Here is a 19,175-nt window from a genome sequence, read left to right as displayed (position 1 = left end):
TCACAGAAGTGTAATTAATAAAGCTTTATAGTTTTTAAGATAACAATTGATAAAGTTAATCTTCAGCAGTGCTCCAGTTCAGTGAACACAATTCAATTCAATTCAATTCAATTTTATTTGTAGAGCGCTTTTTACAATTGACATTGTCACAAAGCAGCTTTACACAACCAAACAACAGTACATGAACAGTGTATGTGTATGAGTCATAATAATGTGATTGTCCCTGATGAGCAAGCCGAGGGCGACAGTGGCAAGGAAAAACTCCCTGAGAAGGCAACAGGAAGAAACCTTGAGAGGAACCAGACTCAACAGGGAACCCATCCTCATATGGGTGATTACATGCTGTGTAGGCAGCAGTAATCACACAGCTAATGTGGTGTTTAAAAGTGTGTGAAAACATGGGAAATGCTATACCACGTGATTAGTCTTAAACTGTGATTGGTGTAAAGTCTCATTCTCTGCAGTGTTCATTTCTTCTCCAATCACTCAAATATGTGATGTCACAAAGTTTCCTGAAGACGACATAGTCATAATCTGCAGTAGCTCAGGAGATCACGTCCATTCCTGTTGATTCCACTTAACAATAAAGAAGTCCAGTTTGCAAGACTCAACTTCCAGAGAACTTAGTCCAGAGAGGAACAACAAGAAATAAATGACATAAATAATGTAACAGGACTCCCAGATTTCCTGAAGTCCATCACCAGCTCCTTTGTTTTACTGATGTTGAGTTAATAATGGTTTAGTCCAATTAATTGGTGACTGTAAACTGTCCATAACTGTGTATGTGAGTGTGAATGTTTGTCTCTGGATGTCCTCCCTGTCCGGGGTGTACCTATCTTCCTATCTAATGACTGCTGGGATTGGCTTAACAGGAAAAGTAGTTCAGATAATGGATGGATAAATATGTTGACCTCATGTTGAATGTTAGGTGATAAATGAAAAGTGTCACTGACATCTCACTGTGCTCTTCTTGTATAACTGAACCAGTTAAACTGTGCTGCAGACAATGACAGCTGTTTGCAGGAACACCGTCTCACAGCTCTCTTTCAGAGACTCTGAGGAGTTCAAAGTTCTGTGAACCAGGGAAGCTGCGAAGTACATTGTCACCTGGAGGAGATGTGAAATATGTGAGGATACAGGTGGTGGGACTCAAAGAAATGGATAAAATGGGAAAACATGCTGCAGTTAAAGATCTCTTTGGAACATATGTGACAAGCAGACTTCAACCACATCAGTTTCCTGGTCCAAGCAGTCCACAAATTACTTAGCCCAGCTAACCTTCAGACCTGGGATAAGAGCCAATCACCCTCTTGCTCCTGTTCCACTGGGAGAGGGTTACATGTACACCAGGGGTGTCAAATTCATTTTAGTTCAGTATAATTTGATGTCAAGTGGGCCGGACCATTAAAATCGAGGTAAAGCTCATCATAGTTATAAATAACAATAAATTCATGTTTTCCCCTTTGTTTTAGTGGAAAGAAGTGCAATTACATTAGGATATTTTTTTATTTATTTAATGAAATATCCTATTATAAAACACGTTATGAAGAAAGTCAGATTTCCCAAAAAAACGTGCAGTTTGCTTCAGTTTATCATTTACATGTGTGCATTACAACTGATCACAGTGATTGTACAAAAGGCACAAAACACAAAAGTCACAGGTATTTAGATTTGAAAAATATGGTAGCCTATTGCACTTCAACATTAAATTAACTTAACATATAGGAATTATTTTTACTCTACATGTGTAATAATTCCCAAAACTTAAATTGACCCCCCACATCTTACAAACTCAAGTGGTGGCCATTTTAAATGTATAAGATAGAAAGTAATCACCTGGCCTGTAAATATAAGATTTATACATGAAACACACATAAAAAATACATAAATAAACTTTATGACCAAACTCTTTTGTAGTGAAGTGTAGTGGCTAATGAGGGTGCGAAGGCGAATACAAAAGTAAGTAGATGTAGTAAGTAGATGTATCGTAGTAATCACTGAACATTAGCTGTGTCTATCTCAGAATTGTTTCGTCTTTTTCTTCTTCTTCTTTCAGCTACTCCACAACGGATGGGAGAGCAACAGTTGGACCAATGACAGAAGATGGTGAAGGTCAAGGAGCCAGATAACGATACAGTGGATGAGAAAGTCGAGGGAGTCAGATCTGTGGACCAACCAGGATGAAGATTGAACAAATGTCTATGCAAATTATTGTTTTGTACAAAAGGACTGCGTCAGGGACAGATAGACACTCAGACTTCGTGAACTGACACCTTGTTGTTTGTCAGGGATAGGAAGATCTAGACCCAGAGCTCTGTATGCTTTATTCATTTTGACTTCTAATATTCATTTATTATATTAATTGATTGTTAAATAAACAGATAACTTGAGTGAAAAGTCTCCTCCTATTCCTTCATAAATGAGCACGCAGGACTTGGCTGTCACATAGAAGAGAGTTTTTGCTAGCAGATTGAGCCACAGTCCAACACTCCCAGTTCCGACCTCCAAACACGGCCTCCTAGCCGCCACGCGCCACCGGCTCTGTCGGCCATCTTGGAAGGTGCCGCTCCTGCTATTCACTCCTCGGCGCAATCTCTCACCAGCTACTACAACCAAATTCACCCTGTGTCACGACCAGCCAACGATCAACTCTCCAGACAGCAGAATTCTTCACTGCACTGTTTGAATGTTAATAAAGCTCATTCTAACCATATTCTGTGTAGTGTACTGTCTCTAGCCATGGAACCTGACCCCAGATACGTGACATTTTTATTCACTGGTAAATGACATTATCTTGTTGATACCTTTTTTCACTTCGGCACTAATGAGGTATTTTTCTGAAATTCTTTCGTCAAAGTCACCTAATTTCATTGACCATGACTGATTTATAATGTCAATAAAATTATTAAACATCCAATGGGGTGAAGACTTTTTATAGGCAGTGTACACAGCTCAAGGTCAGGATGAATCTCTTGTCTCTGCCTTGTTGAAATCCTAAAGTGAAGCTCAGCGTTTCTTTGTCCTCTGGCTAAAAGTAACATTGAACACTAAAATCAAACTGTTAATTTCCAGTTCCTATTTAATAAATCTGGTTTAATCCACCCCGCCCACCAATCATCTGTACCTGCAAGATAGAAACAAACCAGGTTCAGAGACCAGAGAGATGATCGTCCTTGTAAACCACTAGATGTCACCACTGCTGCATTAATGTAAAGTGAAGCTGGAAACACTTAAAGATTTTTCTTTTTCTGTACGAATCTGCACAAAAGTTTATTTAAAAGTTTTTTTATGCATTTTTTTAAAACACAGCTCTTCTGAAAATGCAACATCAGTTATGTTTACACCAGAATCTGTCTGTGTTATTCTGCACGTGTGGTACTTTGACATTGATTAATCTGCATTAGATGCTGTTTTTCTTTTATCTAATGTATCTGATTTTGTGCAAATGTCAGTCTGTTAAAGTAGTAAATCAACCATATTAATAACAAATGGTACAAACAACAACTCAAAGATAAATACAGAATATATCTATCAGATTAAAGAGCTGTAAAATACAGTTTCGAAGATGTGCAGGCTGTTAACGATCAATTATCCTTAATTAGTCCTATTTAGCAGAAACAGCGAGAAAACAACGAAAAACCATAAAATCAGGAACAGAAACATAAATTTACATAACAAACTATAATAAGTGACTTACAGTTTGATGGACGCACAACAACAGATACAATGAACTTAAGGGTACTTCTACTTGTAGTGGAACATTGTTCTGGTCAAGTACTTGTACTTTACTTAATCATCATGTTCCTAGAAGCAGAACAGGTCGGGGTGGAGGAGTAGCAGAAATCTTCCACTCAGACTTATTAATCGACTCCAGAACTAAACATAGTTTGAATTCATTTGAGAGCCTCACTCTTAGCCTCTCTGAATCAGTCCTGTTTGTTATTTTGTACCGTCCTCCTTTAGTTTTTAACTGAATTCTCAAAGTTTCTATCTGATTTAGTTCTTAGTGCAGATAAAGTCATTATAGTGGGTGACTTTAATATCCATGTAGATGTTGATGATAACTGCCTCAACACTGACTTTAATTCACTATTAGACTATTCTTCTATATCCTTTCCAGCTTACCTGATTTCTGCTTTAAGCTACAGATTTGTGAATTGTACCATGGAGCTAACTTCCTCTGATTCACTAGTTTCTTTTTAAGAGGAGCAACAGTATTAAGTATTGTTCCGATTGAAGCAGCAGTACATCGAACCCACAGCAGTCCACAAAACTGTCCACTACCCTCTGGTACTCTGTGATGTCTCCACCCTGAATACATCCTCCAACTGCAGAGTCATCAGAACTTCTGAAGCTAGTAGAACTCTGAGTAGTACTTAAAGTCTGAGGTACACATTTTGTTATCTGTTTCAGTTTTTTGTAGTCGTCTTAAAACTTTTCTGAACATTATGAAGAAAGAACTGAAGACAGAAAATGATTTTTCACATTTGTGAATCTTGATTTTATTGGTAAATTGCTGAGCACACATTTGTGGACATCATGAGACATCAGACATGAACAAATCCTTTCCACATGTGTAAAGTTGATTGTATTAGTAAATCACTGAGTCTTCTATCACATGTATTCAGGTCAATATGTGATTATTATGTGACTCTATTTGAATTCACTGATTCCTGGGAGGTTTACTTGATCTTAAAACTTGTGATGCGAACATCTTCATCAACAAAGATCATTGGGTAGATCTCTGCACCGAGGAGATTAGAGAAGCGGAAAACAGAGTCATCTGGTAAAATCACCAAGAACTCAGCAGACTTGAATTCAATGGAAATCTGTAGAGAGATAAATGAAGAATGAGTAACAAGAGACGTAATAACACAAAATCATATCATTATAAATACCTGGAAAAATATCAAAAACAAATGTATGTAGTTTTCACAGATCTGTATGAGTTAATAAATTAGTGGTAACATGATGAAGGTCAAGTTATCAGAGGTACAGTGACACACATTCTCCAACAGAGGTCACTAAAAGAAAAGAAGAAGAATGAGACGTGGATTTAAAACAGTAGACACACATGAAGGGTCAGAATAAATATGACACACACACACACACACCTCGAACTCCTTTCCTTCTTCAAAGGGAAAGCTTTGTCCGTAGCTCCATTTACCCCAGGTTCCTCCCTTGCAAGAGGAGAAGATCACTTTTCTTATGTCATCAAAGTAGTTAAATCGAGCGTCGACATGCAGAGCTATGTCGCTGTCACTGGAGCCGATATTCACAATAAACCTGAAGCACAAAGAAATAAAAACATTAATAAAATTTTTAAATTATTCATTATGTTTCAAACTGATAAGATGACTCAGAGGGTTTGAAACTTTACAGAAACAGTTCAGAAATATTGTTTTACATTATCACCACTTACCGTGCAGCATTCGGTTTAGGAACTCCAGTAATAGTCAGAGTCTCTCCAACGTTAAAGGACGCGTCCATTAGGGTCAAAACCTGTGGACAGAAGAAGACGATACAGTCAGTTGTGTGATACTAACACCTGTCAGTAACTCCGTCCTCTTATGACCACAAATGTCAGATCTTTGACATATTGTATTTGCAGGTGTCACGGAGCCAATAATTATTTAGACATTCACCTGTAAATATTCTAGTCTGTCTAATGTCAGTAATACAGATACAGAGGACAGTTAGACTTTTAAAATATGACCCAACACTCATCACCTACCTGAGGAGTCAGAAAATACACAGAATAAAAAATGCAACACAACAATGTTGTTGTAGAAATAATACTTACTCTCATGTTTGCAGATGTCGTTAATAAAAGCTGAAGAGAAATGAGAGTGAGTGTGAGTGTGAATGTTTGTCTGTATCTATATATCAGTCCTGTGGAAACTAACTCAGGAAGTAACCTGCCTCTGGACCAATGACAGTCAACAAGTCTCAGCACTTCCTAAACAGGAAAGTTGGTAAAGATGATGGATTTAATTTATCAGGTACATCTGTGAATATTTGAATGTCAGATTACTGTTAATTCTACGTCCAGTTGCTGAGACTCAATTTCCAGAGAACTTTTACCAACATGTTTCTGTTAATTCCACCTCCTGCGCTCACACAAATCCAGTTTTGTAGATAATTAATTACTGACATGCAACAAATAACAACTACATGAAGCTCAAATGTCTTACTGAGTTCTCATATCACCACATTGTTTACTCTGTGTCTCATGGGAACCTGTACAATCGAGTTTCTGACTGTAAACTTTGGGGTAAACACTATAGAAAAATAAGGTTACCTGTGTGGCTCCTTATCAGTATTGATCAGAACAGCAAAGAGGAAAAAAGACTTTTTGTTCAGGAGGTCACAGAACAAACTTTGGACAACAGGAGAGTTTGTTTGGATTTTAGAAAATAAGAAATATTCTGAAAACACAAAACGCTCAGAGATGATCTTCCTGAGGAGACTCAGGTCCTTCAACGTCTGCAGCACCAGCTGATGATGTTCTATGAGTCTGTGGTTCCAGTGTCATCTTGTATGCTGTGGTCTGCTGGGGCAGCAACATGAAGGTGTCAGACACTAACAGACTAAACAAACTGATCAGGAGGAGCTGGTTCTGTTCTGGGGTGGAGCTGGACCCTCTACATGTTGTAGTTGAGAGGAGGATGCTGAACAAACTCCTCTCAGTCCTGGACAATCCCTCTCACCCAATAATCTTTCCAAGCGACTCTCCACTGTTCTCATTCTTTATTTGTGTTTCTTCCGGCCTACAAGTCTATGAGTTCCCGTCAGTATGTTCAATATAAAAAGATCAAATTAATTTAGCTTCAATGAGCACTAACATAATTTATCAGAGTTTCTGGTCGTTATTATCATATCAGTATCTGTCTTTAGCATCAGGTCATTGCCCCAAACATAGTGTACATAGGCTTTGGGTCAGCTGCTAAGGAGATGATCCAAAAACAACAGCAAGAGGGTGACTGGCTCTTATGCCAGGTCTGAAGGTTAGCTGGGCTAAGTAATATGTAGACAGCTTGGAACAGGAATCGGATGTGATGAAGTCTGCTTGCCACATATGTTCCAAAAAGATGTTTCACTGCAGCACATTTTCCCATTTTATCCATTTCTTTGAGTTCCACCACCTGCATCCACAGATATTCATGTAAATTAGTTGGAATCTATTCAGCTGTCAAATGTTGTGCAACTAAAGAATTAAATGAGAACAAATACCACCCTTCATCATAAAATGTTAATAAAAATGTCAGTGGTTTAGAAAAGATGACAACAAAATATGTAAAACCTGGACAAATGAACAGCATCCTGCACAAGCAGCATAAGATCTGTTAGATGAATACACAAGTACTCTACTACTGTTAATACCATTTAAAAAGGACAGAGAACAAGAAGAGATGAGTGGTTTCACTTTTACTGTGATCTGTTTTAGAAAATACCACCATATTATTTTACAGTACCCCTCCAGTAATGGTCAGGGTCTCTCCAAAGTCCAAAGACCTGTTCCTTCACAGTCTGTGCACAGAAGAACAAGAAGGCCACTCAGTGGAACCACAAGCAGTGTTAGGTGATAAATGAAAAGTGTAACTGACATCTCACTGTGCTCTTCTTGTATAACTGAACCAGTTAAACTGTGCTGCAGACAATGACAGCTGTTTGTAGGAACACCAACGTCTCACAGCTCTCTTTCAGAGACTCTGAGGAGTTCAAAGTTCTGTGAACCAGGGAACCCACGAAGTACAGAGGCTCATGTGACCCAAAAGAAGCATCAGTGGACTCCAGACAGACAGGAAGTAGAGTGAGAGTGAAGCAGAGAGCTGGAGGTGTCAGAAGCACCAATGATGGAACAGGTTCTTTGAGTACAGGGTCACCTGGAGGAGGTGTGAAACATGTGAGGATACAGGTGGTGGGACTCAAAGAAATGGATAAACTGGGAAAACATGCTGCAGTTAAACATCTTTTTGGAACATATGTGGCAAGCAGACTTCAACCACATCAGATTTCTGGTCCAAGCAGTCCACTAATTACTTAGCCCAGCTAATCTTCAGACCTGGGATAAGAGCCAATCACACTCACACTCCTTTTCCACTGGGAGAGGGTTACATGTTCACTATGGTTGGGGCAATGACCTGATGCTAAAGACAGATACTGATATGATAATAATGACCATAAATTCCAGTAAATGATGTTGGTGCTCATTCAAACTTCAAGCTAAATTAATTTGATCTTTTTACATTGAACATACTGACGGGAACTCATAGACTCTGCATTCGTCTCTGAGTAGGCCTACGTTGATGCTGATGTTGTGTTTTATTGAAGGTACATGAGAACTCCATTGACACTGACATTCACTGTAAAACTGAAGCACAGAGAAATAAAACATTTACTACATTTTAAAATGGTTCATTATGTTTAAAATGGATCCTTCATAGCCTCAAATTACTGAGGAAAAGTTAGCACGTAGTGTCTCTTGGTCTTTATGTCTGTGATGAAGGTATTAAAACAATGTTCCTCATGTTCAAACCAGTCGGTGCATTTTACAGGAGAAATGAATCAAGTAGAGACAGAGGAAAATAAAAAGGAGTGAAATGAGTTCATGTAAATTAGTTGGAATCTATTCAGCTGTCAACTGTTGTGCAACTAAAGAATTAAATGAGAACAAATACCACCCTTCATCATAAAATGTTAATGAAAATATCAGTGGTTTAGAAAAGATGACAACAAAATATGTAAAACCTGGACAAATGAACAGCATCCTGCACAAGCAGCATAAGATCTGTTAGATGAATACACAAGTACTCTACTACTGTTAATACCATTTAAAAAGGACAGAGAACAAGAAGAGATGAGTGGTTTCACTTTTACTGTGATCTGTTTTAGAAAATACCACCATATTATTTTACAGTACCCCTCCAGTAATGGTCAGGGTCTCTCCAAAGTCCAAAGACCTGTTCCTTCACAGTCTGTGCACAGAAGAACAAGAAGGCCACTCAGTGGAACCACAGCAGTGTTAGGTTCAGACTTAGATTTGTGGTTTGAACATCAGGTTTTTCACTGTACTGTGTGTTGGAATTTTCTTTTTGTTACAACTGATTTGATTAAATTGCACTTAGGTTAATTGGTGACTCTAAACTGTCCATAACTGTGTATGTGAGTGGGAATGTTTGTCTCTGGATGTCCCCCCTGTCCGGGGTGTACCTCTCTTCTTATCTAATGACTGCTGGGATTGGCTGTAGCACACTACATCCCTTAACAGGAAAAGTAGTTCAGATAATAGATGGATAAATATGTTGACCTCATGTTGAACGTTAGGTGATAAATGAAAAGTGTAACTGACATCTCACTGTGCTCTTCTTGTATAACTGAACCAGTTAAACTGTGCTGCAGACAATGACAGCTGTTTGTAGGAACACCAACGTCTCACAGCTCACGTTCAGAGACTCTGAGGAGTTCAAAGTTCTGTGAACCAGGGAACCCACGAAGTACAGAGGCTCATGTGACCCAAAAGAAGCATCAGTGGACTCCAGACAGACAGGAAGTAGAGTGAGAGTGAAGCAGAGAGCTGGAGGTGTCAGAAGCACCAATGATGGAACAGGTTCTTTGAGTACAGGGTCACCTGGAGGAGGTGTGAAATATGTGAGGATGCAGGTGGTGGGACTCAAAGAAATGGATAAACTGGGAAAACATGCTGCAGTGAAACATCTTTTTGGAACATCTCTGGCAAGCAGACTTCAACCACATCAGATTCCTGGTCCAAGCTGTCCACAAATTACTTAGCCCAGCTAAGCTTCAGACCTGGGATAAGAGCCAATCACCCTCTTGCTCCTCTTCCACTGGGAGAGGGTTACATGTACACCAGGGGTGTCAAATTCATTTTAGTTCAGTATAATTTGATGTCAAGTGGTCATTTAAATCGAGGTAAAGCTCATCATAGTTATAAATAACAATAAATTCATGTTTTCCCCTTTGTTTTAGTGGAAAGAAGTACAATTACATTAGGATATTTTTTTTTATTTAATGAAATATCCTATTACAAAACACGTTATGAAGAAAGTCAGATTTCCCAAAAAAACGTGCAGTTTGCTTCAGTTTATCATTTACATGTGTGCATTACAACTGATCACAGTGATTGTACAAAAGGCACAAAACACAAAAGTCACAGGTATTTAGATTTGAAAAATATGGTAGCCTATTGCACTTCAACATTAAATTAACTTAACATATAGGAATTATTTTTACTCTACATGTGTAATAATTCCCAAAACTTAAATTGACCCCCCACATCTTACAAACTCAAGTGGTGGCCATTTTAAATGTATAAGATAGAAAGTAATCACATGGCCTGTAAATATAAGATTTATACATGAAACACACATAAAAAATACATAAATAAACTTTATGACCAAACTCTTTTGTAGTGAAGTGTAGTGGCTAATGAGGGTGCGAAGGCGAATACAAAAGTAAGTAGATGTAGTAAGTAGATGTATCGTAGTAATCACTGAACATTAGCTGTGTCTATCTCAGAATTGTTTCGTCTTTTTCTTCTTCTTCTTTCAGCTACTCCACAACGGATGGGAGAGCAACAGTTGGACCAATGACAGAAGATGGTGAAGGTCAAGGAGCCAGATAACGATACAGTGGATGAGAAAGTCGAGGGAGTCAGATCTGTGGACCAACCAGGATGAAGATTGAACAAATGTCTATGCAAATTATTGTTTTGTACAAAAGGACTGCGTCAGGGACAGATAGACACTCAGACTTCGTGAACTGACACCTTGTTGTTTGTCAGGGATAGGAAGATCTAGACCCAGAGCTCTGTATGCTTTATTCATTTGACTTCTAATATTCATTTATTATATTAATTGATTGTTAAATAAACAGATAACTTGAGTGAAAAGTCTCCTCCTATTCCTTCATAAATGAGCACGCAGGACTTGGCTGTCACATAGAAGAGAGTTTTTGCTAGCAGATTGAGCCACAGTCCAACACTCCCCAGTTCCGACCTCCAAACACGGCCTCCTAGCCGCCACGCGCCACCGGCTCTGTCGGCCATCTTGGAAGGTGCCGCTCCTGCTATTCACTCCTCTGCGCAGTCTCTCACCAGCTACTACAACCAAATTCACCCTGTGTCACGACCAGCCAACGATCAACTCTCCAGACAGCAGAATTCTTCACTGCACTGTTTGAATGTTAATAAAGCTCATTCTAACCATATTCTGTGTAGTGTACTGTCTCTAGCCATGGAACCTGACCCCAGATACGTGACATTTTTATTCACTGGTAAATGACATTATCTTGTTGATACCTTTTTTCACTTCGGCACTAATGAGGTATTTTTCTGAAATTCTTTCGTCAAAGTCACCTAATTTCATTGACCATGACTGATTTATAATGTCAATAAAATTATTAAACATCCAATGGGGTGAAGACTTTTTATAGGCAGTGTACACAGCTCAAGGTCAGGATGAATCTCTTGTCTCTGCCTTGTTGAAATCCTAAAGTGAAGCTCAGCGTTTCTTTGTCCTCTGGCTAAAAGTAACATTGAACACTAAAATCAAACTGTTAATTTCCAGTTCCTATTTAATAAATCTGGTTTAATCCACCCCGCCCACCAATCATCTGTACCTGCAAGATAGAAACAAACCAGGTTCAGAGACCAGAGAGATGATTGTCCTTGTAAACCACTAGATGTCACCACTGCTGCATTAATGTAAAGTGAAGCTGGAAACACTTAAAGATTTTTTCTTTTTTCTGTACGAATCTGCACAAAAGTTTATTTAAAAGGTTTTTTATGCATTTTTTTAAAACACAGCTCTTCTGAAAATGCAACATCAGTTATGTTTACACCAGAATCTATCTGTGTTATTCTGCACGTGTGGTACTTTGACATTGATTAATCTGCATTAGATGCTGTTTTTCTTTTATCTAATGTATCTGATTTTGTGCAAATGTCAGTCTGTTAAAGTAGTAAATCAACCATATTAATAACAAATGGTACCTGTCATTAGAACAAACTCAGACTTATTAATCGACTCAAGAACTAAACATAGTTTGAATTCATTTGAGAGCCTCACTCTTAGCCTCTCTGAATCAGTCCTGTTTGTTATTTTGTACCGTCCTCCTTTAGTTCTTAACTGAATTCTCAAAGTTTCTATCTGATTTAGTTCTTAGTGCAGATAAAGTCATTATAGTGGGTGACTTTAATATCCATGTAGATGTTGATGATAACTGCCTCAACACTGAATTTAATTCACTATTAGAATATTCATCTCAATTTGTGGAACACCAACTCCTTTCCAGCTTACCTGATTTCTGCTTTAAGCTACAGATTTGTGAATTGTACTATGGAGCTAACTTCCTCTGATTCACTAGCTTCTTTTTAAGAGGAGCAACAGTACCAAGTATTGTTCCGATTGAAGCAGCAGTACATCGAACCCACAGCAGTCCACAAAACTATCCACCACCCTCTGGTACTCTGAGATGTCTCCACCCTGTATACATCCTACAACTGCAGGTACAGTGACACACATTATCCAACAGAGGTCACTAAAAGAACAGAAGAAGAATGAGACGTGGATTTAAAACAGTAGACACACATGAAGGGTCAGAATAAATATGACACACACACACACACACACACACACACACACACACACACACACACACACACACACACACCTCGAACTCCTTTCCTTCTTCAAAGGGAAAGCTTTGGATGTAGCTCCATTTACCCCAGGTTCCTCCCTTGCAAGAGTTGAAGACCACTTTTCTTGTATCATCAAAGTGGTTAAATCGAGCGTCGACATGCAGAGCTATGTCGCTGTCACTGGAGCAGATATTCACATTAAACCTGAAGCACAAAGAAACAAAAACATTATATTTTAAAATTATTCATTAGGTTTCAAACTGATAAGATGACTCAGAGGGTTTGAAACTTTACAGAAACAGTTCAGAAATATTGTTTTACATTATCAACACTTACTGTGCAGCATTCGGTTTAGGAACTCCAGTAACAGTCAGAGTCTCTCCAACGTTAAAGGACGCGTTCTCTAGGGTCAAAACCTGTGGACAGAAGAAGACGATACAGTCAGTTGTTGTGTGATACTAACACCTGTCAGTAACTCCGTCCTCTTATGACCACAAATGTCAGATCTTTGACATATTGTATTTGCAGGTGTCAGGGAGCCAATAATTATTTAGACATTCACCATTTTTGGAATCAAATATTTCTTATAACTGAACCTGCTTTAACTAAATCAAGTCCAGCTGCCACTGAACAACCTGGAAGACTGAGAACCTTCACAGGTATTATCACATCATGTTCCATAGGTATGAGCCTGTAAATATTCTAGTCTGTCTCATGTCAGTAATACAGATACAGAGGACAGTTAGACTTTTAAAATATGACCAACACTCATCACCTACCTGAGGAGTCAGAAATACACAGAATAAAAAATGCAACACAACAATGTTGTTGTAGAAATAATACTTACTCTCATCTTTGCAGATGTCGTTAATAAAAGCTGAAGAGAAATGAGAGTGAGTGTGAATGTTTGTCTGTCTCTTTATATCAGTCCTGTGGAAACTAACTCAGGGAGTAACCTGCCTCTGGACCAATGACAGTCAACAAGTCTCAGCACTTTAACAGGAAAGGTGGTAAAGATGATGGATTGAATTTATCAGGTACATCTGTGAATATTTGAATGTCAGATTACTGTTAATTCTACGTCCAGTTGCTGAGACTCAATTTCCAGAGAACTTTTACCAAAATGTTCCTGTTAATTCCACCTCCTGCGCTCACACAAATCCAGTTTTGTAGATAATTAATTACTGACATGCAACAAATAACAACTACATAAAGTCCTGAAGTCCATCACCAGCTCCTTTGTTTTACTGATGTTGAGTTAATAATGGTTTAGTCCAATTAATTGGTGACTCTAAACTGTCCATAACTGTGTATGTGAGTGGGAATGTTTGTTTCTGGATGTCCCCCCTGTCCGGGGTGTACCTCTCTTCTTATCTAATGACTGCTGGGATTGGCTGTAGCACACTACATCCCTTAACAGGAAAAGTAGTTCAGATAATGGATGGATAAATATTTTGACCTCATGTTGAATGTTAGGTGATAAATGAAAAGTGTCACTGACATCTCACTGTGCTCTTCTTGTATAACTGAACCAGTTAAACTGTGCTGCAGACAATGACAGCTGTTTGTAGGAACACCAACGTGTCACAGCTCTCTTTCAGAGACTCTGAGGAGTTCAAAGTTCTGTGAACCAGGGAACCCACGAGTACAGAGGCTCATGTGACCCAAAAGAAGCATCAGTGGACTCCAGACAGACAGGAAGTAGAGTGAGAGTGAAGCAGAGAGCTGGAGGTGTCAGAAGCCCCAATGATGGAACAGGTTCTTTGAGTACAGGGTCACCTGGAGGAGGTGTGAAATATGTGAGGATACAGGTGGTGGGACTACTTACAAACTACTTACAAACTACTTACAAATTATTTAGTCGGACTAATCTTCAGACCTTGGATAAGAGCCAGTCACCCTCATGCTCCTGTTCCACTGGGAGAGGGTTACATGTTCACTATGTTTGGGGCAATGACCTGATGCTAAAGACAGATACTGATATGATAATAATGACCATAAATTCCAGTAAATGATGTTGGTGATCATTCAAGCTTCAAGCTAAATTCATTTGATCTTTTTACACTGAACATCTACAAACTCAGACTCTGCACTTGTTATTTTGTACTGACTGGTTTCATGTCTGTGATATTTCAGTTTCTGTTGCCCTCTTCTGGTTGGTTGGTTACAGTTAACCACATTGTGTTTACATGAGGCTGTAATATTTATCACTTAGAAAGAAAAATGAGTAGATTTTAAAAGAAAATACAGCAACTTCACAGAAGTGTATTTAATAAAGATTTATAGATTTTAAGACAACGATTGATAAGAACAACAAAAAAATAAATTACAGAAATAATTTAACTCCAAGATTTCCTGAAGTCCATCACCAGCTCCTTTGTTTTACTGATGTCGAGTTAATAATGGTTTAGTCCATTTTACTCCACACAACTATCCACCACCCTCTGGTACTCTGTGATGTCTCCACCCTGAATACATCCTACAACTGCAGAGTCATCAGAACTTCTGAAGCTAGTAGAACTCTGAGTAGTACTTAAAGTCTGAGGTACACATTTTGTTATCTGTTTCAGTTTTTTGTAGTCGTCTTAAAACTTTTCTGAACATTATGAAGAAAGAACTGAAGACAGAAAATGATTTTTCACATTTGTGAATCTTGATTTTATTGGTAAATTGCTGAGCACACATTTGTGGACATCATGAGACATCAGACATGAACAAATCCTTTCCACATGTGTAAAGTTGATTGTATTAGTAAATCACTGAGTCTTCTATCACATGTATTCACGTTAATATGTGATTTTTATGTGACTTAATTTGAATTCACTGATTCCTGGGAGGTTTACTTGATCTTAAAACTTGTGATGCGAACATCTGCATTAACGAATATCATTGGGTAGATCTCTGCACCGAGGCGATTACGGAAGCGGAAAACAGAGTCGTCTGGGAAAATCACCAAGAACTCAGCAGACTTGAATTCAATGGAAATCTGTAGAGAGATAAATGAAGAATGAGTAACAAGAGACGTAATAACACAAAATTATATCATTATAAATACCTGGAAATATATCAAAAACAAATGTTTGTAGTTTTCACAGATCTGTATGAGTTAATAAATTAGTGGTAACATGATGAAGGTCAAGTTATCAGAGGTACAGTGACACACATTCTCCAACAGAGGTCACTAAAAGAAAAGAAGAAGAATGAGACGTGGATTTAAAACAGTAGACACACATGAAGGGTCAGAATAAATATGACACACACACACACACACACACACATACACACACACACACACACACACACACACACACACAGACACACAAACCAAAAAACACACACACACCTCGAACTCCTTTCCTTCTTCAAAGGGAAAGCTTTGGACGCATTGCTCTTCTCCCCAGGTTCCTCCCTGGCAAGAGTTGAAGACCACTTTTCTTATGTAATTCAAGTGGTTAAATCGAGGGTCGACATGCAGAGCTATGTCTTTGTCACTGAGGCAGATATTGACATTAAACCTGAAGCACAAAGAAATAAAAACATTCATTATATTTTAAAATTATTCATTATGTTTCAAACTGATAAGATGACTCAGAGGGTTTGAAACTTTACAGAAACAGTTCAGAAATATTGTTTTACATTATCAACACTTACCGTGCAGCATTCGGTTTAGGAACTCCAGTAATAGTCAGAGTCTCTCCAACATTAAAGGACGCGTTCATTAGGGTCAAAACCTGTGGACAGAAGAAGACGATACAGTCAGTTGTTGTGTGATACTAACACCTGTCAGTAACTCCGTCCTCTTATGACCACAAATGTCAGATCTTTGACATATTGTATTTGCAGGTGTCAGGGAGCCAATAATTATTTAGACATTCACCATTTTTGGAATCAAATATTTCTTATAACTGAACCTGCTTTAACTAAATCAAGTCCAGCTGCCACTGAACAACCTGGAAGACTGAGAACCTTCACAGGTATTATCACATCATGTTCCATAGGTATGAACCTGTAAATATTCTAGTCTGTCTAATGTCAGTAATACAGATACAGAGGACAGTTAGACTTTTAAAATATGACCCAACACTCATCACCTACCTGAGGAGTCAGAAATACACAGAATAAAAAATTAAATAATACTTACTCTCTTACTCATCTTTGCAGATGTCGTTAATAAAAGCTGAAGAGAAATGAGAGTGAGTGTGAATGTTTGTCTGTCTCTTTATATCAGTCCTGTGGAAACTAACTCAGGGAGTAACCTGCCTCTGGACCAATGACAGTCAACAAGTCTCAGCACTCCCTTAACAGAAAAGGTGATGAACTAAATCTGTGTATTTGAATGTCAGATTCCTGTTAATTCTACTTAAAGAAGGAAGTCCAGTTGTCAAGACTCAACTTCCAGAGAACTTTTACCAACATGTTTCTGTTAATTCCACCTCCTGTACACATAAATCCAGTTTTGTAGTTAATTAATTACTGACATGCAACAAATAACAACTACATAAAGCTCAAATATCTCTTTGAGTTCTCATATCACCACATTGTTTACTCTGTGTCTCATGGGAACCTGTACAATCGAGTTTCCAACTATAAACTGGGAGTAAACGCTATAGAAAAATAAGGTTACCTGTGTGGCTCCTTATCAGTATTGATCAGAACAGCAAAGAGGCAAAAAAAAATTTCATTCAGGAGGTCACAGAACAAACTTTGGACAACAGTCGAGTTTATTTGGATTTTAGAAAATAAGAAAAATTCTGAAAACACAAAACGGCTCAGAGATGATCTGTCTGAGGAGACTCAGGTCCTTCAACGTCTGCAGCACCAGCTGATGATGTTCTATGAATCTGTGGTTCCAGTGTCATCTTCTATGCTGTGGTCTGCTGGGGCAGCAACATGAAGGTGTCAGACACTAACAGACTGAACAAACTGATCAGGAGGAGCTGGTTCGATTTCTGGGAGATTTACTTGATCTTAACGTGTGAGATGTGAACATGGAACTCAGTAGCGTTGAATCTAATGGTCAGAGAGAGAAACTATCAATGAGTAATGTGGAGGAAATTTTAAAAAAATGATGAGAGAAAGTCTGTTTGTCTCTGTTGTTCTGTATTCGTTGTACACATAATGTGGTGCAAGACAACTCTGAACCTCTGTGTCCACACACTTCTTTCTATGTGTGCTGAAGCATGTAAACAGACAACCAATCACATTTCCTCATTTCGCTCTTACTCATGCATCGTTGCAGAAAGAGGAAAGTTGCTTTTACATTATATCAACCAGATGTGGTCAGTGATACAGCTGACAAACAGTCTTTGTAGACAGAGCATCCTGAGTTTTCTGCACATCCAGTTTCATATATAAAAGCAACAGGTCAAACATTAAAAGGTCACAATATAACATTTCTTCTATAGTAACAAGAGACATAATATCACAAACTTATATCATGATAAATACCTGGAAACAAATTCATATAGTTTCCTAGATCTGAAAAAGTTAATAAATTATAAACAGGTTCAAGCTGGGACAGACCTCAGAATTCATCTAACAAGGTTTTATTAAAGAAATAAGTTAGTGACATAGAAAAGTAAGAAATAATAGTTTCATTACTAGAATTTAACAAATGTTAAATGACCTACAGTACTGTGTAAAAGTCTTAGGCACCATTTGCTTTGTTCTTTTATGAACGATGACCAGTGTTTATTTCTCTCTTTGTTTTTAACTTAGAAAAACAAAAAGTGGTTTCTTGGCTTCTCTCCTTCCACAAATAAATATTTCTGGTCAAGCTTCTTCAGGCTGCAGAAGCAAATTGGCATCCACATGAAGCCGCCAGATGCTGAACCTGGTCCTTGCTGGACTTCTGATCTCTCATAGAGGAAACTTAAGATAAGATAAGATAAGATATTCTTTATTGATCCCACATTGGGGAAACTTCTCATCAGATCTTCCACTTCTGTTTTTGTCCTTGACCTCTCCAGATTCCTTTACAGGAATCTATAAATTTAATATTTAATGTTTGTCACTTTAGCCAACATAAGCAGTTTATTCTGATGTTTTTGTGTTTTTTATCACTGTGCAACTCATTTTCTATGGACACTAGCTGTATTCTAATCAAGAGACTACAATATAAATAGTTTTATACTTATAATAGCACTGCTAAACCAAATAAAAAAGTAATGGTGCCTAAGACCTTTGCACAGTACTGTAGGTTAAAATTAGTGACCTAATGTTGAGAAGGTCAATAATAGAAAAATAATCATGTTTCAGTCCCATCAGAACAGCACTGTTAGATTTTAAAATTATACATTTAGTCATTAGGCAGACGCTTTTATCCAAAGCGACTTACAAGGGTGGGCAGAGGAAGTGTAAGGAGTTATTGCCAAAGGACCCCTACTGGAGGTAGGACACAGCTGGGATTCAAACCCCAGTCTCCCGCATGGAAGGCAGTGATCTCACCACTAAACTAACCAGCCGCTGAAATACAGGAACATACAGCAGTTTAACACTGTAGTAAAAAAGATGT

General features: G+C 38.2%; 1 protein-coding gene across 3 annotated transcripts in view; it reads right to left on the bottom strand.

Moving 5' to 3' along the window:
• LOC113173165 (beta-galactoside-binding lectin-like) overlaps positions 1-19,175 on the bottom strand; it is a 74,860-nt gene that overhangs the window by 18,830 nt on the left and 36,855 nt on the right. Inside the window, exons 1-2 of one of the 3 annotated variants that reach the window (XM_026376520.1) lie at positions 13,509-13,646; positions 12,998-13,077 (exon numbers count right to left, since the gene is read on the bottom strand). In XM_026376520.1, the coding sequence (XP_026232305.1) occupies positions 12,998-13,077; positions 13,509-13,514 (86 nt within the window). In that variant the 5' untranslated portion in view covers positions 13,515-13,646. Of the gene's footprint in view, positions 1-5,803; positions 5,829-12,997; positions 13,078-13,508; positions 13,647-19,175 lie in introns of those variants that run through there. The other 2 variants (XM_026376519.1, XM_026376521.1) reach the window with 2 other exon arrangements.

This window comes from Anabas testudineus, chromosome 21 (genome assembly GCF_900324465.2).
Source record: "Anabas testudineus chromosome 21, fAnaTes1.2, whole genome shotgun sequence".
Classification (NCBI taxonomy): Eukaryota; Metazoa; Chordata; class Actinopteri; order Anabantiformes; family Anabantidae; genus Anabas; species Anabas testudineus.
This window is presented reverse-complemented; position numbering and strand designations above follow the sequence as displayed.